We start from the raw sequence: 24,285 nt of genomic DNA, 5'->3' as shown, positions 1-24,285 counted from the left end.
ATTTCAATAAATTTTATCATTTGATGTAATATATTGTGCAAGAACTATGTACTACTGGCTGTGCATCAGTGATTGTAACTCCAAAATGTATACAATGTACCATAAGAAGAAGTACTGCTATAATAATTGTATTTATTTATTCTTCAATCTGTTGATGGCAAGCAAACTAAAGTAAGATCTACTATGTTTCAGTAGTCCTCAGTTATTTACAGCCTTAGATTTGCATCTAACCATTTTGTGAGGCCAGATTATAAAATGATCTCTGTGCATTTAGTTAGAAGGCAAACCTAGTGAATACATTCTCAGCAAAAACAGGCCACTGTATTCAGCACTGATAGAAGCTGTATTGACATAATTGATAAATATTATAACTTCTTTTTAGTTTCTGAAGAATCAAATTATCCAAAAAGAACCTTGTAACATTAAGGTTTCTAATGTCCCCTGGGCAAGGGGTAGAACATCCATGAGAACATTGCATTCGTATGACTTTGGGAATGGTGTACAGAAAATTTACAGTGGTAGGCTCCTTCTTTTCTAAACTTCAGAAGTTACAATTTAGAGGTGCAAGAGAATTTCCACCCTTTTAATTATGAAATTTACTTATCAAAGTAATTGGCACTCTTGAAAAGAGCAAGAGATGTTGTGCATGCAATGTTTTATATATTTACTCCATACCCTGAATCCTCAACATCAGCACCACACACGGCCCTCAGTATAGAACCCAGTGCTTCTGGAGTTCATTCACTTGTTCAGATTCTAAAGCTCAGAAGTTCATAATTTACAAAATCACTCTTTTTTTTTTTTTAATGGAAGAGGGTGTGAATACTATATACCAAACAGAAAATGATTTGTTTTTCGGTTGTGTCTACAGATCAAGACATCCTATTTCTTAATGGAGTCTGCAGCTTTCTTCATAGTCACAACTCAGAAGTCAATTCTACGGTGAAAATAAAACAAGCTCTATTGGATTGTAACAGATAATTAACCTGACCTCTTTGCCAAGAGGTGTTTATAGTCAGTTAATTAGTGTGTCCCCAATTTACATTGTACACAAAAATTATTGTAACTGAACAAATATCAAAGACTACGTAGAATAATTTTTTTCTTTTTTTGTTTTTGATATTAAATGAGAAAAAGATGACCCGAGAGTAAAGTAATTAACAGGTGTAGCTTTGGGCTCAAATATGTTTGACCTAAATTACCCAGAACAATGCAGTGCATGATGATTATTTTAAAATAAATACATTTAATAAATTTAAATCAACCAATTTAATAAATGTTGTTTTTGAGGAAAAGTAATATGCAATTCTCCATAAAAGATAAAATGCTTAAGAAAAAAAAGGTCCTGTTTTCAGGCTACCAGATTTATCAGTTTAACTCTACCAAATAAGTACTTGAATTTAGGCAAAGTCACTAACATATTTGGTAGAATTAGTATTTTTACCTGTCAAATATCAGTAAAGTGACATGAGAAGAGGGGTATCTTTTTCTTGAGTCACCACAGTATTCCCAGTGCTTACCGCTGAGTCATAAAAATGGGAGGAACTTGATAAATATTTGTTTAATGAGTGACACTTCATAAATAAGAAGACATTTATATCACTGAATTATGAAAGTAAAAAAGATGCATGCAAATTACTTTGGAAAAAATAAGTAAATTATAATTGTTTTCTGTGTATAAGAACATCTAATCCTATTTGTTATTATTGCAATGTACTATAGGAAAAACATTCTTTAATCATTTTGCAGTTGTAAATATGTAAGATGAGATCAAAGGATATTTCACACTTTGCATTTGAAATGTTCTAATCATGCCATTATGTTAAGTATATAAAGAATTTGAAGTTGCAACAAAAACATCAGAGAGCTTTTGAAAACAGTAACAACAAAACAAATATAGAAACACCATCTTATACACTTGTCTCATTCAATGGCACATTTTATTACATTTGTGTTTACTTATTTCCAAAGTGCAACAATACATCATTCCTAAAGGAGTATCTTTAGAGAAAATTTCAGGCATGCCTCCAGTCTCTAAAAGGTGTATTGGAGTGGTGGTGGTGGCGGGGGGTTGGGGAAGGGTGATGGAATGTTTGCTCCAATGGATAGCCTTCGGTTGGTATCATACACGTTAATAATGTATAGACATTCTGGCAATTTACTCCAGGCTGCCATTCTGAAGTGAGAGTAGGGGACTGAGAGAATGGAAGCTAATGGGCAAATGGGTTGTGTGATATGAAGAGATGGAGCTGGTCTGGCAGTGGGTACCTAACTCAGTTGTAGTCCATGCATTCCATCTGAATTGTGTTTTACAGGATATGAATGATTATCCTCCAGTGTTTAGTAAACGCATCTACAAAGGGATCGTGGCTCCAGATGCTGAGAAGGGGACACCGATCACAAGTGTCTATGCTGAAGATGCAGACCCTCCTGTAAGTAGAAGACATTGATTAATCCTCTGAACAGTAGTGAGGAAACCTTTAGCACCCACAAATGAATGGCCCAGTTCCCAAGGTGGTACACATGGATTGTCCACTCTTCATTTTATGTTTTCTCCCCTGTTTCTTCCACAGGTACAGGCCATATTTCAAATGATTATTATTGAACTTAGACAATTAGCGACATGCTTTTTGTTTTACTAGAATTTAAAATTGACTATTCATCAATTTATTGAATACTAATGATAAATATATAGAGATGGAATTGTCTACATTTGGATCCAATATCAATTGGATTCTTTACTTAGAATAGTACAAATTTAGTTTAGCCAGGATAGGTTTTATCCTTATATATTTTCCATTTTATTCATATATGTGTATTTGGCTATCAAATTCTAAGTCGACATATGACACAATACTTATATTTGAATGTGGTAATTTTGGTAAACTAATATCATAATATTGCTCTTAGAACATATTTAATGCATTATTTTCTTACCCAGAATGTTACCTGTTGAAGATATTTCAAATTGCCTCTCAAGATCAAGAGGTTTATTGAAAACATTTTTATAGCAGAAGTGAGGCAAATTTTTCTTAATGTTATTATCTCAATATATTAAAAATGGCATATAGAAGTAATAGTATCTATATAAAAATACTTTCTATAAATAACTTGAGTGCTTTATAAATATTAATTATTTACTTTCATAATAGCCAAATGATGATTTACTTATCTATGTTTCACTTGGAGTGAGCTCACACTATAAGTAAGTGGCTGATATATTATAAAAAAGGTTAAAGGTATTAAGTAAACTATTTTAGAAAAATAAGAAAACAGAAAACGACCTAGATTTTATAAGTGATTTAAAAGTTCTGTTTCACATCGCTAATATGAATAGTATTTATGTAATGCTATTTATTTAATAAAAGGTGAATAGCAGTCAAGACAGTTTTCAGCTTCAATTGTGACAAGTCACATTAAGTCTTTTGTGACTAAAACGTCTTGAAAATAATAATGTTGACATGAGAACAGTGACCTTTCACTCAGAAGCTCCTTTCTTTGCATGTGTTAAAATGTCTTTGAAACATTTACTGCATCCTGGGAAATATGATAAAAAAAATTTCATAGTCTTTATTTTTAATTGAATTTATTTAGGAGCCCTGTCAGTTCGGCTCAGTGGTTGAGCATCAACCTATGCACCAAGAGGTCTCCAGTTTGATTCCTGGTTAGGGTACATGCCCAGGTTTGGGTTCGAATCCCCAGTGGAGGGCATACAGGAGGAGGCTAGTTGGTGTTCTCTCTCATTGATGTTTCTCTCTCTTTCTCGCTCTAAAAAAATCAATAAAAAATTTTGAATTTATTGGGGAGACATTGTTTAATACAATTATATAGGTTTCAGGTATACAATAATGCATCACTTCTATATTGTATTGTGTGTTCATCACTCCAAATGAAGTCTCCTTCTATCACCATTTATGCCACCTTTACCCTCTTCTACCCTCCCCACCTCTTCCCTCTGGCAATCACCACACTGTTGTCTGTGTCCATGAGTCTTTTGCTTAAGGAATTTGCTTAATTCCTTCACCCTTCTCACCTAGTCCCCCAACCCCCTCCCCTCTGACAGTTGTCAGTCTGTTTTCTGTATCCATAAGTCTGTTTCCACTTTGTTTATTTATGTTACTCATTATATTCCATATATAAATGAAATAATAGTCTTGAACACACTGATAGATGAGGTAACTATGAAATTGGTGATTGGTCTACCTTTTTTAAGTAAACTGTCAGAGATATAAAATACTTTGAAATTAGGAGTATACATTTAGTTCTATTCAAGACATGCTTTGAACACCAATTCCATACTGGTCATTGTGCAAACCAGTTTTTGCTCCCCAGAAACTGATTGCAAATTTATAGGAAAAAGAAACTGCATATCAAAACTATAATACACTGTACTAAATGAGTGTAAGGAAACATAGCATCTTAGCATGTTCAGATTTCAGAGAAATTTTCATCAGTGTAGAATTTAAGATAGTAAGTTTAATGGCATAAATAATGAAAGACTAAAAGTAAGCCTTCTGTTCATCTGTGTGAGGCAGATAACGAAGTCTTACTGTGGACGGCAAAAACCTCACTTCACCTTTGGCATTCCCGTCCTTACACCTGGTATGACATTCAGATCACTGTACCAATGTGAGAGAAGTTCTCTTAGTCTATTGTCTGTTTTATAAAGCTACATTACTTATTAGGGACAAGACCTTGCTTTTATACCCTGCCTCTCATTTACAAAATTTACCAGGCTCCAAGTCCATATCTCTTTGAAAGAAGTTCTTAGATTTGCATTTCCAACAGTTTTTAACATTTACTATGGAATGCTGGCTTTTCACTAGATGAAAGGTACATGCCACTCATTCAGTTGGAATGCGGAGCATGCCTTGTTTCCCTTAGTGAATATGTATGAAATCATACTTTGTTTTAGTCCTCAAAACACTGGTAGTCTTTGGGTATAACTAACATTCAGCATGAGTTCACCAATTACTGCTGCAAATTGGGTCCCTTAAAGAAGCATAGTTCCAGTTTGGTTGCACTGACACCAATTTGAAATAAAAGCTCAGTTCCATGAAAAATTTCAGAAATCAAATATTATATTACACAATTTTCAAAAATATTATGATTGCTTTTTGCTTTTATAATTTTCTGTTGGTGCCACAAATACAGGCTAAATATTTGTTGGAGGCGCTTGCCTAGTGTTTTCTACTCTGTTCCTATCATAAACATGTATTAATTGTAAGAAGATCGTTTCAGTTTTATACTTCAGGGCTCCTATGTCAGTTCTATAACTTGGGGCTATACATTATCTATGATGATACTATATTTACTTAATGGTCTCTTTTCCAAACTAGAAAATAATGTCCTTGAGGGTAGGAATCAAAATGTATTCCAGTTTATATTCCCACATCTAACTCTATGCTTGGTACTTAGTAGTCTGTTAACAAAACGTTTGTTGAATAACTGAATAAATTAACAGTTATTTCTGTGCTCTTCAGAATTGACAAATTACCAGTTCTTCAGAAATTCCATTATTTGTGATCCTGAGAAAACATCATAGTCTGTAAGCCTCACTTTGGCCATTTGAGGGCTGGGCAAATTAAATGGGGAGATGCATATAATTCTTAGCACAGTTTCTGCACCCTTCTGTAGCAGGTATTATTACAATTCAGCAATGATAATTTCATTTCTAGAGGTTGGCCAAAATTTTTTCAAGGTATCTTGTGTTTTTGAATGATGTGAGAACCACCCATTCTTAACTAGAAAATAGCAAGAACAAAATCTTTTGAAGTATCAGATGGAGAAACTGGGTGAGGCCTAAAAGCCAGAGAGAACATTGTTGCTGAATATAAATTAAGAATTATAAAATGCACGTTGTGCAAAACCGAAGTAAGTGCTCTAGAGGGAGAAAAACATCTTCAAGACATATTTTTTCCCCGCTGAATTAAAGCTGTTAGGACTTTGGGTCCCTGCCTTGCTTTTGTGACAGCATCGACCTTATGTAGTTCACTGGAGATGTGAACAGTGAATGACTAAGCATTTTGGATATTAAAAATTGCTTAACTTTTTCTTTCTGCTCACCAGAGACGTCTCATTCCAAACGTTCACAAAACACAAAACTGCAAATGTAATTTCCATTTGCATATATTTGTTCTTTCTGAAGCTACAGGTCAAACCCCATGATACACAAGTTCTCTTTGTAGGCCGGTTAATGCCTAACATGGTCGTGTCCTTCGTGAGCATGTGGATATGGAAAAATTGGGATAAATAAATGAAACTTACATTTTGCTCGTTTCCAAGAAAGTATGAGGGACCTACAAAGGATTAGTTTTTCATATTGGTATCATTCTTTTCATTTTATGCATTTTAGGAATTCATATATTATTGTTTAAAGTAAAGCAGTAATTGAAACATGTTTAATATTAGCAATTTAGATAAACTTTTTTATTTGCATATGTTGGTTTTCATATTGATTTATGAAATAAATATGTTTCATAAAAATAGATCTTGTGCCCTGATGATGTGCTTCAGTGGCTGAGCATTGACCCATGCACCAAGAGGTCACCAGTTCAATTTCTGGTCAGGGCACATGCCCAGGTTATGGGCCTAATCCCCAGTGGGAGGCATGTAGGAGGCAGCCAGTTGATGTTCTCTCTCATCTATGTTTCGATCTCTCTCTCCCTCTTCCTTTCTCTCTCTCTAAAAATCAATGAAGAAAAGTAAAATTTCAGAAATAAATAAATAAAAAGATCTTGTAAGTTTTCTTCCAATGGTAATTGGCTTAAAAATCAATGAGTGTTCTCACTATACTTTTTTTCAGAGTATTTCTCTAAAGGGAAAATAATTGCAGTGTGAGGCATTTGTTTCCCTTCTGTAGAGATTTTGAGAGCTATACTAGTCACTCAGAGTCCAGACAAACTACCTGAGAAATTACTTTTAAAGTGTTTTCACATGTGACTTTTACAGTCTTCTCAATCATTCAAGGACACGTTTGTTAATCTCTAGAGATTAAAAAGATGGTCAGTTGTTTTTTGTTTTTTTTTTTTCCTTTTATGATGCATACCTTGTGTTTTATTGAAATAGCATGCCATCACCAAATAATGCCAGATAATTATGGTGCTCAAAATGCTCAAGCTTTCAAGTAGCTGTTCCGTTGCAGTCTATGAGCAGAGGGCGTAACAGCAGAATGAAAGCAAGAATTGTCTTCATCCGTGATTTACTGCTTGCTTGTGGTGCAATAGTTAAACTATACAGAGCCAGGATTGCTATAAGATGGTATTGTTATCCCCAGACAATGTAAGCTGTCCTTTATCATTTCCGAGTGGTATCTCTACAGATCTCGTTTTCATCACTCACCACATACTGACTTGTATTGTTATGCTACATTGATTTAGGATATTGCTAGCAATGTTGCAAAACCTTTGGTTCTACAACCCGTATTTGCTGACCCAGGAGCATGCGGAGCAATGAACACAGCTCAGTGTTTTGTTTTGTGTTTTTTTTTCCCTCACATCAAAGCTGTTAAAGAAATAATCAAGAACTATTTCCACGATGCATGTCAGCTTGTGAAAATTGAGAAGACATAACCCTAGCCTTAGTCCCTTTGGTCTCCAATACTTAATTTGAAAGCACACCATGAGACAGTTGGGGCTTGCTCTTTGCGATGACAATCGGTTATAATTAGATTTGGAAGTGCAAATGAGTATAAAAGGGAAGGTTTTATGAGAAAGTTTACACATGATTAATGTCAAGAAAAGGCTTATGTGTTTTAAGCATCTGTGTTATTTTCTTTCCTTTTTGTAGCTTATAGATTTCTTTCAAGAACAACTATATGTTAACATTGCTTGAAATCAATATTAGATTTAACTGTTAGTGATGTAAATGTTGCTCGTCTCATTAAGAAACCACCATGCTTATCAGGGCAAAAATGATGGCTTATGGCTTAAATAATGTCCTTTATTTTGAATGTCTAGTGAGAGAAAAAGGGAACAGAGCCTTCGAAAGACTAGTTTGAAAGAGTTGGATTCTTGCACCCTCAAACCAGGCCATGGTAACTCTTGGTCTTATTGTTACCGACTTTACCATTATTGCACTTCCTTAAATGAAAGATACACTTAGGTGGAAGACTACAACAAAACATGTGCCTGGCACAATATAGACATTTCATAATACTTGCTGGATGACTCAATCAATCAGAAAACATTTATTTTGGACTTTACATGTAAGAAGATGGCAAGAGAGAAAGAGAGGTAAAACCATAATGATGTGTATGAAAGATGCCAAGAAGTGAATGTGTCCTGGAATGGTCTGAGCCTGCTCTGGACCAGAATTCAACTTTTAAAAATGTGGGGGATTCATTTAAGGTAGAAGAAGTTTATTTGAGGGTAGACAAAATTGGCATTGGAGATGTATCCAAAACACTCATCAGATGTTCATGAATTTGTGTGATATGATTTGAACTATGTCTACGTTAAGTTAGCTGTTTAAAAGAATACATTAATGTGTTAAGCCACTCATTTGGGGACAGGAAATATGGCAGATATGGTTTTATGAAACACATTTTATTATATATAAAATAGAAGCTTACTAATGACTTAAATATGGCAGAGGCAAATTTAAAGCTATACATTAGAACAACCAATTTCCTGTGATAAGCAGTCCTCATTGGATGAGATAATAAATGAGACCAGAAGGTGAGTTAGCAGCTTTCGCTTTCATTTAAGCATGAAAAGGACAAGGTGGCTAATGGGAATGGGGGACATATAAGTACTTAAAAATCATTGAAATGAAAGAATTAATAGTGATTGGGCTGGAAGTTGAAGATCACAGACAGAATAAAAGCACAATCAGAAATAAATCAAAAATTTCTAGCTGGAGTAAAAAAATGTATTTGTGATATTTGTTGATGGAAACAAGGTAGATAACAAAAACAAAGCCATTTTAAGAAGAAAATAATAAAATCAATTTAGAACAAATTAAATTTAAAATGATTTCAAAACATATATGTGCAACCGTCTACAGAATGATAGATGTTGTCCAAGTCCCTCCCTCGACCACAGAGGCTGAGAGAACTAAGTCAGGACATAGCTAATGAAGGAGCAGTACTCACCAGACCTCTCTGGGAACCTGAGTGCCAGATTCACCAAACTGAAAAGTATACAACAATGTAGCTGGAGGAGGTGGCAGGTTGGGGCCAAGATTCCTTGGCATAGGTTAGCAACACCGTAAGAAGACCTGAGGCAGATGACGGGTTGCCACAATTGCTTTGATTGAATACTAGGATGATCTGGCTGCATTGATGGGACCAGGGATGGACCAGGCAGAAAATATGGGGTTAAGAGCACAGGAAAAAAAAAATGTGGAATAGGAGCAGGTGAAGCTATAGGACTAAATCCATTTTTTTCTCGAGAGATAAAATGTATACATAAAAGAGAAACTTGGAAATACAGTGATACCTCGGTTCTCGAACGCCTCGGTTTTCGACCAAATCAGGATTCGAGAAACTTTTGTCTCGGAATCCGAACAAATATTTGGAACTCGAACTTCCGAGATGAGCCGAATGGCGTTCATTCGGCCCAGCGCGCCTTGCTTGCGTCATCAGTGTGAGTGCAGAGAGAGAGTCACGCTTTGTGGAGTCCGCTTTCCTATTGGGTTTCATTGCTTCGGTTCTCGAACAATTCGGTTCTCGACCGTCCTCCTGGAACAAATTATGTTCGAGAACCGAGGTATCACTGTAAGTCCTTAGGTCATGCCCTTTTGAGGATGAACCAAGAGCTGGAGAGTAGAAAACCAGAGAAAGCCAGACAGAATAGACGAGAAATCTGCAAATGATATGGCTCAGATGAAAAAGAAGAAGAAAATTTTAAAGTGAAGGAAATTAAATGGTAAAGGATTTTTTTTTTTTTTTTTTTTTTAATAAATAGAAAGGGCAAGGTGAATGAAATTAAGCTAAGTAAAAGACCATAGTTCTGTGGATTAGAAATTCACAGGTTATCTTCATGGTAAATTTGCCTCTGCTCTTCTACAGCTTGCTGACCCTTTTATTTTCATGTGTCTGATTTATTTTTTTGGGGGGAGTGACTTTTATATGTAGGGCATGTTTACATTTTTGACCCTGTCAGTTATTTTTTATTACACTTTTTTTGAAAAACGACGCTTATGCATTCTTTATAAAAATTATAACACTTTAATTATATTTTCTGGACATATTTACAATGACTATTTCTATTTATTTTTGCATTTAAGCCTATGCATGATGTATACCATTCCTTTTTTTTTTTTAAATCTTTATTTATTTTTAGAGAGATAGGAAAGGGGAGAGAGAGAGAAACATCAATGTGAGAAAACATCTACTGGCCACCCCCTACATGTGGTCTGACTGGGAATTGAACTGGTGACCTCCTGGTGCATGGGTTGGTGCTCAACCACTGAGCCACACCAGCCAGTATGCCATTCCTTTTATCTTCTGATCCATATATGTTTAAAATTTTTTGTTTTGTTGCATCTCTTGGTTTACTCAACTATGTCTTAAATTTGTTACAATGTACACCTTGCGAGTTCTTATAGGAACTCATATGAAAATTCCTTTTGCTTATACATACAACATATAGCTTGAGAGATTATTAAGTGTTGGGTTCAAAGTTTTGCTGTTTAGAACTATACATATGCTTTCCCACTATATTATGCTATTTAACATTATAGAATTATGAAGCTATATTAATTTTTTAATTTTTAGTATTTTTCTACCTTTTGCAAGATTCTCTATTCTCTATAGTAAATGTTTTCACTAGTATGTATTTAGATATTCTCTTCTAAGTACTGATTGTGCCTGGTATATGATGACCTATTTCAATCTGCAGCCCAAGAGAATTTTAAGTGTCTTCAATATTGAGGACTCTAAAGCAAGATTGGCCAGTTTCAACTCCTAAAGCTCCTTCTGAGTAGCTTTGTGATCTTGGGTAACTCAGTCATTCTGTCTCTCAATTATCACCTTTGTAAAGTGAGAAAAAACAACATAATTAAAACTTTATACTACTTCAACAGAAGCTCCCTATTTTCTCTTCCCCAAACAATCATAATTGTATGAGTCTATTTTAAACCCTCATATAAGTTAAATCACGCAGTATCTGTCCTTCTGTGACTTGCTTATTTCACTTAGCATTGTATCCTCAAAGTACTTCTATGTTGTGGTAAATGGCAAAATTTTATACTCTTTGTAAGTCTGGATAATATCCCATTATATGTATATAGTACGTTTTCTTTATTTACTCCTCTACTTGTAGATATTTAGATTATTTTTTTTATCTTGGCTATTGTGAATACTGCTTCAATGAACATGGGCATGCAAATATTTCTTTGGGATCCTGATTTCAATTATTTGTATATATTCCTAGAAGAGGAATTGCTGGATTATATGTTATTTCTATTTTTAATTTTTTTGAGGAACTTTCATACTCTTTTCCATAGTGGCTGTATCATTTTATGTTCCTACCAACCATGTACAAGGATTCCAATTTCTTCACATCCCACTACTATTGGTTATCTTGCTTTTCTTTTGAGAATAGCCATCCTAACAGGTGTGAGGTGATGTCTCATTGTGTTTTTAATTCGCAATCTCCTGAAGATTAATAATGTTGAATATCTTTTCATATACTTTTGACCTTTGATAGGTTTTTTTGAACAAAGCTCTATTCAAATCCTTTACCCATTTTTAAATCAGATCATTTGTTTATTTGGTTATTGTCCTAGAGATTTGTTGTTCAACATTAAGCCTATAGTTAATAATACTGTATCATACACTTAAAAAATATTAAGAGGATAGATATCTGGTTATGCATCCTTACCACAAGAGAAAAAATACATAGTACTTATTTTGTAGGGTTGATGTAAGAATTACATGGTATTTATATGAAGTAGTTGGTGCCTGCCATGTAGTGAAAACTAAAAAACAAAAAAATTGTAATTGTTTTAATGTTTATAATGTTCCTTTTCATGTTTTGAGTCTCTGATGTCTGTCTTCTATATTTATTGTTTATATTCTATTACCTTCTGTCTGTTCTTTTCTTTTGCATTTGGATAAACATATAAAGGTTAGAGGTCCAGTAAACTAAGCCTGTAAAGGAATGGGAATAAGTAGGTTTACAGTTGTTTGTATGGAAAAAGACATGAAGGTTATGATTATTACAGTAGCTTTATTAACTGTTTCATGTACTCACAATTGTAAACCTACTTTTGCCTACCCCTGTATTGTGGTGAAGATCCGTAAGCTATGGGACAGTGAAGAGGAACTGGGCTTCTGAGCCATCACTGTGACAATTTGACCCCACTTGATCTCTTCTTAGAGTGTGTTTGAATTTTAGTACCAGAGCTGAATGTTCTGTACCAGGTTTCTGTTTAACCAAACTACTTATCTATCAATACTAAATAATATAGCTTCTCTGGCTCCATACCTGTCTTTTCCACCAGGCATGATAATACAGAGCCTTCTACCTCCATTCTCAAAGCACTCAAGAAAATGTCAATGTCGGGAACATTATCGGTTATTTCATAGACTATCACATGAGAGTGATTCCCATAAAGCCATGATCATTATTAAGTATGAAGCATCCTGTGAATTTCTAACACCACGGGATTTTATGAATATATAGCAACAGTATTGAAATGTAAATACTCAGTGGAAATAGTAAGAAAAAATAATACCATTACAGAAAGTTTTTAAAAAGAACAAAACTACACACAATCGCATAAATTAGATTTACCTACCCAAATGCTGCAGAGTAGACAATACCAAAATATCACTAGTTCAACATAAAAAATATTTATATATTTATGCATGGGCCTTTCAGATAGCTGGGTTGGCTGGCCTTGGTTTCAGGCTGAAGGTTGAGTTCATGTGTATTCCACACACCTCCTTCCCCAGGAGCCTTGTGAGCGGGTCTGCTGTCACACAGTGAAGGACAGGATCACAAAAAAATTTGCTTAACCACATGATCACATGTAAGGCTTCAGGGGTACGGCACAGTCTCTCACCTTCCATTGACCAAAGCAAGTCACAGGGCCAAGCCCCAAATCAATGGGACAGGAACTCGAGCGAAATTAAATGAATATTTGCTAAGCAGTAATGCTATGTACCACCAGACTAGTTGAAAGATACTCTTTAAATGCATTAAAACGGTTGCCTTTGATGGAAAAAGGAGGGCGATATATTAAGTAGGAATAAGATGTGAGGATAAATTAACATGAAAAGAAATGAAAAGTAAATACGCCTGGCAGATGCAGTGATGAAATGTTCCGTAAACTATAGATTTTATTTAACTTAAATATCATTTACCTGTGATCCAAACAAAATAAAGACTCCTCAATTTTTATTATGTGTGTGTATGCAATATTATTTAAGGGCACTTCATTAAGTGTTAAGGATTAACATTTTTAGGTTTTCTAGCCTAGCCGGTGTGGTTCAGTGGATTTAGCATTGTTTCCTGGACTGAGAGATGCTGGTTCGATTCCTGGTCAGGGCACATGCCTGGGTTACTGGCTTGATCCCCAGTAGGGGGCGTGCAGGAGGCAGCCGACTGATTGTATCACTCTCTCCCTTCCTCTCTCTCTAAAAAATCAATAAAATAAAATTTTTATGTTTTCTAGCCTTAGAATTTCAAACATAAAGAGATAGAAGTTAATTAAAAAATCATTCAAGTAAATAAAAGTGACAAATTGTATAAACGTCTAAGAAATATACTTCCCGGGCACTGGAAAACCAGACAAGAGTGAGCCTGATTTTGTCAGGTGAATCAAGGATGGTTCTGGAGGAAAGATTTGGAGCTGAGGTCTGAAAGATAAATAAACGTTTCTGAGGCACAATGTTGAGACAGAAGAATAGGCTCTGAATTAGGAGGAAAAAAACATTTTAAGGATCAAAGGAGGCAATTCTGTAAGGAGGTTGGAGAAGTGAACCTAAGTCAGATCATACTGAGTCTGGTGGCCATAAAGACAGTCTCAAGATGTTTTGTTTCATCCTAAAAAAAATGGGAGGGTATTAAGACAGAAAGGATAAGGTCGCCAATTACTAGCTCTAGTTCATCTTGATTTTTCAAACTCCCTTCGTTTTGTTAGTTGGTTTTGTGTGAAGGAAATTAAAGGTGTGCCCACTGTTACCTTACACATTTGAAAAATGTATCTCAAAGAAAACTATGTTGTTTTTTGATGTTTCTAGGCAATTTGCTTATATTTACCTTTGAAAAACTTTCCCCAAGAGTTGGTGGTAAAAAAAAAAAAATATATTGAGGCATTTTTTTCTTAAGATCTTTAGTAGCTTCGTTAATATTGTATCTGGAGAAACTGAACTATACGCAGACATTATATTAAGTCAGTGACAAATGGCATAAGGAGCTTGCTTATAAGAGTGTCAACTCACAATGTGTCAAAGCATAGTAGTTACGTAAGGTGTTTAAAAAAAAAAAAAAAAAATATGGGCCCTGGCCGGTTTGGTTCAGCGGTTAGAGTGTGGCCTGCGGTCCTGAGAGACCCGGGTTCGGTTCCCGCTAAGGGTACGTACCTCGGTTGCAGTTTGTCCCTGGCCCTGGTCGGTTGTGTGGGTGGCAGCCACTCGATGTGTCCCTTTCACATCGATGTTTCTCTCTCTCTCTCTGTTCCTCTCTCTCCCTCCCACTCTACCTGAACAAAAAATGGAAAAATGTCCTCGGGTGAGGATAAAAAAATAAATAAATAAATAAATAAAATGGGTCGGGGAGAGGAAAAGGAAGAGTACATTACCTCTCAGTGGTTACATGGAGAGTTTGACCTGCAGTTTGTCCTAGTCTCTTTTAAAGATACCTTAGCATCCAGTTAAAATCACTAAAAAGAAAAAAAATAAAAAAAAATAACTAAGACATTGTGAGTGAGAAACAAAAACAAAAACACAAACAAACCACTTTATGGTACTCCCTGATGCTAAAGCATATTCAGGAGATTTTGTGAATTACGCTGTTACAAAATAAATCAGATTAGTCACTTTCTGAGGCATTGGAGAAAAGAATTTTGGGACCATGTCAGAGAGAAAAATCTTCGTGTACTTGAAAACAAATTACCTAATGTTTGTGTGTAATGATAATAGGTTTATTATTTCCTGACAAAATGCAATTGCCATTATTATGAAGAAAATTATGTGGGTCTGAGCAATTTTCTAGTAATTATATATTTAAGACAAATGGCTAAATCAAGATACCCCCTGATATTAAACATTTATTACTTCAGTCCATTACGGTCTCACTGAAAGTCTCTCTGTTTGCAAGTTGAGAACATCTTTCACACAGATCTGCAATTACTTTCTGTAGTAATTAATTACATTCTCACCATCAGTAAGCTGAAACATACTGTGTTTGACACACACTCTAAGAATGGAAATCAAAGGTGAAAATGTACTGAGCAATAAAGAAAATAATTGAAATCTCAAGGTTTTATTTTCTTGATATACATTTACATTTGTTCAGCTATATTAATTGCACCCACCTTGTTGTATAGAAATATGTTACTTTTAGTTTTTATTTTTATTTTCTTATTGATTTTAGAGAGAGAGGAAGGGAGAGGGAGAGAGATAAAAACATCCATGAGAGAGAACATCAACTGGCCGCCGCCTCCTGCATGTCCCCGACTGGGGATTGGGCCCACAATCCAGTCATGTGCTCTGACAGAGAATCAAACCAGTGACCTCTTAGTGCATGGGTCGATGCTCAACCACTGAGCCACACCAGCTGAACTTACTTTTAGTTTTTTAAAAAACTAATGTAAGCACCATTATGACAGGGTTTTTTTTGTCTGTCACATCCCCATTATCTAGAAAAATCGCCTGGCTCAGAGTATCATGTCTGTACATCACCATATTACTATCATTATACTAAATAAATGACTATTCCAGTAGTATTATCTCATACCCATATTTATTGAGTTTTACACATGTCAAATTTAGTAGATAAAAGGACATCACAAAGTTGAAATCATGCCTTTCACATTTTGGAAATTGGGCAATATTTAAATAAGCCACACTACTCCAAACTGTATTTGGAAAGAAGCCTAATACATGAACAAGCAAATTAATTAATTCATTTAATAGATGTTATAAATCATGTCCTTCCTTAGGGTTATTAGGGTTGGCAAACATCCCCAGTGTCCCATTAAACTGGTGACTAATGTTACTATTGTTGGTGTTTGTGTTTAACTAGGAAAAATGATATTGTACATATAATTCTTTAAGTCACATAAAGAAGTTACTTAACCTCTTTAAACCTCATTTCCATATAAGAATAATAAGATCATTTCACTGGATTGGTGCTTGCATTTAATGAAAAATAAAAACACTTAGCAAATGTCAGGCACATAGATTTAGTTAGTATTTCCTCTTCCTCATTCTTGCTTTCGGGGTGATGGCAAAAATGCTTGACTTGCCTCTGGTTTGGTGGCAGTGCTTGGATCCTCATCATTTGTGAACTTTAGGATATCAGTGCCTGGATTCATGGAGTAACTCTGGTGTAATCTACACCATTGTAAAATTTGAAAATAAAGCTCTGACTTGCTAATAAGGTCTTTACAATCCCCCAAATAAGTACAGGGCTGGGCAAAAGTAGGTTTACAGTTGTTTCTATGGAAAATAATATAATCATTAATAAATAATAATATAGGAATAAACTGTGTTTCATGTACATATAACTGTAAACCTATTTTTGCTAATTTCCATATGTACATATTTTAATAATGTTCATGCTAAAAATGTTGCAGGATATTTTGCTTAAATAGACATTTTCAATTTATGTCACTTAATAATAATATGTATCTATATATCCCCTTGAGTTTAACACAAAATGTCCAAAATCTTGACACATACACTGAATTTTAGTTTGTCATTCTAATACTCAAATGATATAACAGATCAGACTCCACATATAACACAACCACTAGAATATCTACAAATCAATATATTTTAAGGCACATTACATTTTCTTACGTCAGTGTCTCTATAGAGAGGTGTAGAGTCCACTCAACAAAAAAAATCTGAAGACCTGTGCTCTAGGTTTAGTACCTTCATTTAGCACACTTATGCTTCTCCCTTATAGCTTTATCAGAATTGTTAGATAACTGTGGTTTTCTGTGTACCTTTTGTCTTGCCCACCTGACCAAATATGAAGTCCACAAATACAGAAACATACCTTTCTTATCATTGCCTGTTATCTTGAGAGATGAATACGAATAACTATGGATTAGTATCTGTGACCAGATATTGGTGGGTTTTAAGTGGAAAACTTGCCAATAATTTAACTATATTTTAAGTTAAGTTAATTCTTAGAGGTTCTCTGAACCATACAGAAAATTACTTATGTAGTTTATGATTTTTGAAATCACCAAAAATATTATTCAAAAATCTGTCTCTTTCAACAATAGATTAAGCTACTATACAATTCAGATTAAATGCATCGTACAGTCTAGATGGTATAAGAACAAATCATCTATATCCTATTACTGTAGATCATATGAGAATTCATTTACTTAAAAAAATCCAAAGGATTATGTCATTATTTTAAAGGATGGCTTAACATCAGAATATATTAATTATAACAGAAAGTATCATGGACTATAAGTACAGAAGCTAAGAAGTAAGGAAGCAATAGTGCTTTATATTCAGCCAATCCAGAAAAAAAAGGGCAGGGATTTTCCTTGTGATAGATGGTTTCATTTATCCATTACTGTATTAAGAAATCTTTTTGAAGGAATATTCATTCTCCTCCAATCTTCTACTTTTTGGGGAACTATGCTTTAATAGGTTCTATTATCATTTCTTTTGTGAGCCTCTTCTCCAAGCAAAACTCATTGACATAATCTTTACTTTCTTTCTGCTTACAAAAATGTACATGTGGCTACTGCAAACAGGAACACGAGTTATATACATTTTCAACTATAGGGGACATAAAACACAGCCAGTCCCTTTATATCTACATAAGTAATGCCCCCTAGAGTTGTGCATCCTTGCAACTCAAGATACACACACACACACACACACACATGCTCATATTCTAAATATTCACTTAGCAAATTACTACAGACTTTTAAATAATGGCAAGCCAAAAAAATCACCTGCTCATAAGATCTCACAGTCCATGAACAGAGATAGGCTGCAAACCCATAAACAAATGAATACACAACATAAAATCAGAGAAGGATACAAAGTATAAAGAAAATAAACTAAGGTTTGAGTCAGAGTGACCCATAGGTGGGTATGCACAGAAGTGTCATTTGAGACATGAATGAGAAGGAACTAGCAACACATGAGTATTTCAGGCAGAATAAACAACAAATGTAAAAGTTCTGAGGTAGGTGTGAGCTTGGTGTTTTATAAAGTCAATGGTGACTGAATTATTGTTAATAAAAATCAGGAAGCAAAGAAGGTAAGATGAACTCCATGCCCTTATTCAGCTGTGAATGTGTTCATTTTTGCACTCTTAGGACTCAGCAGTGTCCAGTCAATAAATGTATTGAATGAATGACTCCCCCACACAATGAATGTTACCTGGAATTAATCCTGGTAATATAAAATAAATGAGCAAGGTGGTGTTAGGGGATAAATAATTTTTGAAATTTCCAATTGCTAATATTTTGTACAATTTTTAAATTTCTTTTTGAAAATATGCTCTATATGAAATAAATATATAATGACTTAGTTCTGTAATACTGTTATTTTAACTGTGTTAAATATGTTTTAGCTAATGGAAACCAAAATGTCCTTTTGAATTTGTTCTAAATTGTGGTTAATTTTAATTGTCACAACAGATGACAACTCAAAGATTTCAGCACCCTTTGAATAATTAGGCTTCTAGTAATATCATGGTTTTGTTTTTAATATTTTGTTTAGGAAAATATTTCTCTAAAAAGAGTACATCACTTATTTGAAAATTCAGGAAAATGTCAAAGGATGTTTTGGTGAACAGAAGTTGACATGGAAGATTGCTGTACCAGCACCTCAGTAATCCTTTAAAATCATGGTTATCTGAAGTAACCCTCTCTCCAATAGATGAGGTTGGCTGGATTTATAAGAAATAGCTATCACGGTAAAGAAAGAGGCTTCAGAAAAGCTGTTGTACTATGCTTTTGATGTGTCCATTTAAATTTTCATAAAATTTTAAAAAAGGAAGTCATATTACTCTTCAAAAGACTCGTGAAACATGATAGGAAACTCCATCTTTGCCACCACTGCCGGCTAAGAAGAGAATCTTTGCAGATAATTTCATCACTTTTCTATCAAATTAAAGTCTATGTTTTGGTAAATTATTTTTATGTTTTTTTTATTTGATAATACCTCTTTATGGGGGATAGATATATAGGGCAGAATTCCAAAATTGCTTAATCTTCTTTTCATGTGCTATTCCATGGATATTATGCGATTTCTACTAGATTCCCTTAAATTATGTTGGATCCAATTTTATTTTATAGTCACCTTTTGAAATTTTACATTGCCCAAAATGACAAAATGCATTTTACCTCATGAGATTAAAAGATCTGTACTAAAGAGGAGACATTTTAATATAGACAGTTGAACTAAAGAATAAAATTAAATGGATTTCATTAGGTGAATATCTAAAGTATATGTTTTCTTTGATGGTGACCTAAAACAATCAGATAGTTTGTTTTGTTCTTTGCATCCATAGTTCTCTAACATTATCTTTAGATGTCTCCAGAGTTGGATATTTTCAAAATCTTGAAATATGTTTATATTTGAAATATCAATGGAAGTATCTGGGCATCCTTGGCACATCATTATTCATTCACTAAGTCATACATTCATTCAAACACGTCATGGGTGCCTATATGACCACATACCATTCAAGGTGTTCACACACAGGCTCTACTCCTGTCAAGCTTTTACTTCTATGTGGAAACGAACAGTATATAAGCAAACTCAGAGAATATATATTATGGTTTTGTGTAGAGTTGCTGAAGAAAAATTAATTAGGAAGAGTTAGAGAATGCCTGGCAAATAGGCAGGTAAGTTTAATAGGCAACAGTCTGGGAGAAGAGTGTGGCAGGTGTAAGGCAAAGTCAATGAGGTAGGAACAGGGACAGTGTAGTGGAAGAGAAGTAAGCAAGATGAAGTTAAGTAGGTAGGCAGAAACCAGATAATTTCAGGATCTGATAGCCCTGACTAAGGAGTTTGGATTTAATTTCTGTGTGTGATAAAAAAATAATTGGAAATTTAAATATTTTAAGAGCTAACTTTAATAGAATAAAAGCAGAGTCACCTGAGTTCAGTGCAGGAAATACAGTAGTGCCCCTTAGCTGCAGGGAATGCATTTCAAGACCTTCTCCAGTAGGGATGCCTCAACCAGTGTATATAGGAGATGGCAAAAGTAGGTTTACAGTTGTGAGTATGTGAAACAGTTTATTTTTATACTCTTATTTATTTATTAAAAATTATGTTATTTATTTGTATTATTTGTCTTATTATTATTGAAGTAATTGTGGCTGGTAATTTAACTTACTTTTGCCCACTCCTGTCTACTATGTTGTTGTTTTTTTCTGTACATACATACCTATGATAAAGTTTAATTTATAAATTTGGCACAGTGAGAGATTAACAACAATAAATAATAAGGAATGCTTTCATTGCAATTTTGGCAGGACATGATGGTAATTTGGTTTTGAAGTATGAAAGAGAAGGGATCAATGATCACCCCTCAGCTTTGAAAGAGACAAACTTGTTAAAAATGGGGTCACAGTCTAGAATGAAAAAAGGCAGAATTTGAGAGAATGAATCAAGATTCTGGTTTGGGTTATTTTGAGTTGAAAAGAGAATGTCTACCTTGCCAATTGTGTATACTTTGAAATTTAAAAGATGAGAATATAGCCAGAAATTTAAATTTTTGAGTTATGAATAGAAGGTATTTAAAGCCATGGGGCTAGAAGAGAGACTAGAGGTCTGGAGCAGAGGTAGAAACGATGACAGCGCCTGTGATGGAGCCTTGGAACACTCCAGGAAGAGTGGGAACAAGGAAAGGGTTGAGGCAGGGCTCCAGATAAGAAGAAGGAAAGGCAGAGGAGTGAAAGAAGGTAAATTTAAAAAATGTTTGAGGTTTAGCTACTATAAATAGTGCTGCTACAAACATGGGGGTACATATATTCTTTGATTGGTGTTTCAGGCTTCTTAGGATATATTCCTAGAAGTGGGATCACTGGGTCAAATGGCAGTTAAATTTTTAATTTTTTGAGGTAACACTGTATTGTTTTCCACAGTGGCTGCACCAGTCTGCATTCCCACCAGCAGTGCACTAGAGTCCCCTTTTCTCCACACCCTCACCAACACTTGTTGTTTGATGATTTGTTGATGGTGGCCATTCTGACAGGTGTGAGGTGATACCTCATTGTTGTTTTAATTTGCATCTCTCTGATGACTAGTGATGTTGAGCATTTCTTCCTATGTCTCTTAGCCATTTGTATGTCCTGTTTGGAGAGGTGTCTATTTAGGGACCTGGAAAGTGTCATCCTAAACAAAACAAGCCAAACAGAGAAAGATAAGTATCATATGATCTCACTTATTTGTGGAATATAATAAACATAATTGTTTGAGGAATGGGGTAGTCCCAGAGATGTGGAAGTGGGGTACAGACTGAAAATCCCCAGAAGAGGGGGTGTTGGGGGAGAGATAAACCACAGAACTTATATGCATATATGCATGAACAATAGACATGGACAACAAAGCTGGGGACAGGGCAGGGAGGGAGAGGGAGGGGGAATCAGTGGGGGAAAAAGGAGAAACATCTGTAACAAAAATAAATAAATTAATTAAATAAAAAAATAAAAAATGTTCAAGGAGGTAGTGATCAACTGTGACGTGTAATGTATGAAAGGACTGGACTTACAAATAAAAATAGGGAACTTTACAAGCCCTGAAGGCTAACATATGTGTCCTGGCGTCCAAATGTAATTCAGGAGACATGAGCAACAAATACCATTTGAGGACAGTTATGAAGAAGAGCAACAGTACAAAGAACGATGTTCTCAAAGCCGTCCTTACACCAAAGTATCATTAAGTCCAACCAAAAAAACAGCCTACAGGGTTAAGGTCCTTAATTCTTCTGCATCAGAATTCCACATAGAGGTGTTTTTCTCCAAAGAGTTTAGTGGTGTAATGAAGTGTAATGTTTGGATTTGAAGCCAAATAGCTCTGTGCCTGAGTTGTTCACTTGACTTGTGGGACTGGCTTAAAAGACTTACAGCCCTTAAGGACAGAAAATATTACAAGTTCCAACCCAGTATTACCTTATAATTGAAAATAAAACCAATTTGAACCCTAATATAAGTAAAAGCATCCAACAAATATCTATTGTTCTAATAATAGCTTTTTAAAAATCAAATATTAATTTTTTCTTTAAAAAAGACATTTTTGTTTGATATTCCAATTTACCTTGGTCTATGTCTGGGACAACCTAACATTCTTTAACTCCCGATAAGCCTCACATTCATCAACTAAAAAAATGGGTTGTAGAGTGTACATGTATCATCTGTAATATAGTTTTTATACATAGTAAGCATTCGACATATGTTAACCTTTATTATTTTACTATTATTACTATCATCACCATTAGTAGTTATCTTAAAGGATTGTGGTGAGGATTAATTTATTTATGCAAAAACTGAGCATGGTAAATAGCACAGAACCAATGGTAAATCATTTTTCTTTCCTTCAGTTTCATATCCACCCCTCACTTTACCGTAATCCCACACACTATCATTTGCTGACCAGCATAGAGTTTTATTATAAGTATAATAAAAGAAAATGACTTATAATTATCCCACAAGATGAGATATCAAGAAGATATGGTGTTTAGGTAGTAAGGTGCAACTCATTAAAGGAAAATGGAAAAGAAGACAGCCAAGTCAACCATTATTTTATTCTTTTGCACAATTTTAAATAACAGGTAGTAAAACTACTAATTCAGATTGAGCTATCCTAATGAAATAAAGATTCCGCTACATCTCAATCCTGAATGTATGAAGAGTTAAAATATGATTTTTCGCTTCTAAAAGGCCATGCATTTTACACATCAGTTTAACATTATCACCACACTTTGTTTTTATTGTGTGACAGTAAATTAATAATATATAATTTTATTTTAGGGATTACCTGCAAGTCGTGTGAGGTATAGAGTAGATGGTGTCCAGTCTCCTTACCCTGCCAGTATTTTTGATGTAGAAGAAGATTCTGGAAGAGTAATAACTCGAGTCAATCTTAATGAGGAACCAACGACCATTTTTAAGGTCAGTACAGTGTTTTCCTTACATTGTCTATTAAATGTTTAACTTTTGATTGAGGGTTTGGTTTAACAGATGACCATACTTCTTTCTATTTTTTCTTCTTTTTAATCATTTAAAATTACAAATGATACATTTTTACTGCATTGACACTTAGAAAATACAATTAGGTAAGAAGAAATAAAAGCATGGTATTTCACATCTTGGAGATAACTAGAACTTAGAATTGTACTCTTCATCCTTATGATGTCATTCTGTTCAGTTACAAATATGTGTTTTTAAATAACATGATAATATTTATACTGCTTTTTTTAAACTTATATTACACATACTAATAAATACTATTAATGCTATTATTTTAATGGTTGTGTAATATTCTATTGAATAAATATACTATTCTGGGTTTTTTGTTTAATACCTTGTTATTGGATAACTAGGCTGTTTCCAATTTTTTATTGTAATAGTTTTTGCTTTCGTGAAACTCCTTTTGCAATTATCATTTGCCGCCTGCCATTTTTTTTCCCCATAGAGTAAGTAACTACAGGTAGAATTGTTGGATCAAGTTTATGTACTCATGATTTGTTATACTTTCAGAAAATTTTAAGTGATACTACCCTTCACTATTGTCATAAGAATGTTTTCTGGTTACTTAGAAAAAAAATGTCACTGTGAATAAAGCCTTTGGTTCTACATTGGGGGATTACGTTAATCAGTTAACCTTGCAAATATCAATGAATACTATGTCTCACATAATTTTATTACTATTTGGAAAAATTCTTTTTTATAAGATTGTAACCTACAGGTAAATCATGGCTCCCAGGATGATCCTTGGTTATGGTTCCATGATCTAGTTTGAATATATTTAGATTAGTGATCTGTAGCTTTCAAAATTATATTCCAGAGAAACACATAGTTTTGAAAATATTTAACATTTTTTAAACAATATAAATCTTCTAGAAATAATACAGGTTATCAAAAAAAATGATGTTATAAAAGTTATTTTAATAATAAATA

General features: G+C 34.3%; 1 protein-coding gene across 2 annotated transcripts in view; it reads left to right on the top strand.

Annotated features, from left to right (window-relative positions):
- Window positions 1–24,285, top strand: part of PCDH15 (protocadherin related 15) — a 737,327-nt gene that overhangs the window by 573,493 nt on the left and 139,549 nt on the right. For both annotated transcript variants that reach the window (XM_036264711.1, XM_036264710.1), the window contains 2 exons: window positions 2,316–2,432; window positions 23,137–23,277. In XM_036264711.1, coding sequence (XP_036120604.1) covers window positions 2,316–2,432; window positions 23,137–23,277 — 258 coding nt within the window. The remainder of the gene's footprint in view (window positions 1–2,315; window positions 2,433–23,136; window positions 23,278–24,285) is intronic.

The sequence above is a fragment of the Molossus molossus genome, unplaced genomic scaffold (assembly GCF_014108415.1).
Source record: "Molossus molossus isolate mMolMol1 unplaced genomic scaffold, mMolMol1.p scaffold_m16_p_17, whole genome shotgun sequence".
NCBI lineage: Eukaryota > Metazoa > Chordata > Mammalia > Chiroptera > Molossidae > Molossus > Molossus molossus.
The sequence above is the reverse complement of the archived record's forward strand: the minus strand, read 5'-3'. Positions and strand labels throughout refer to the sequence as shown.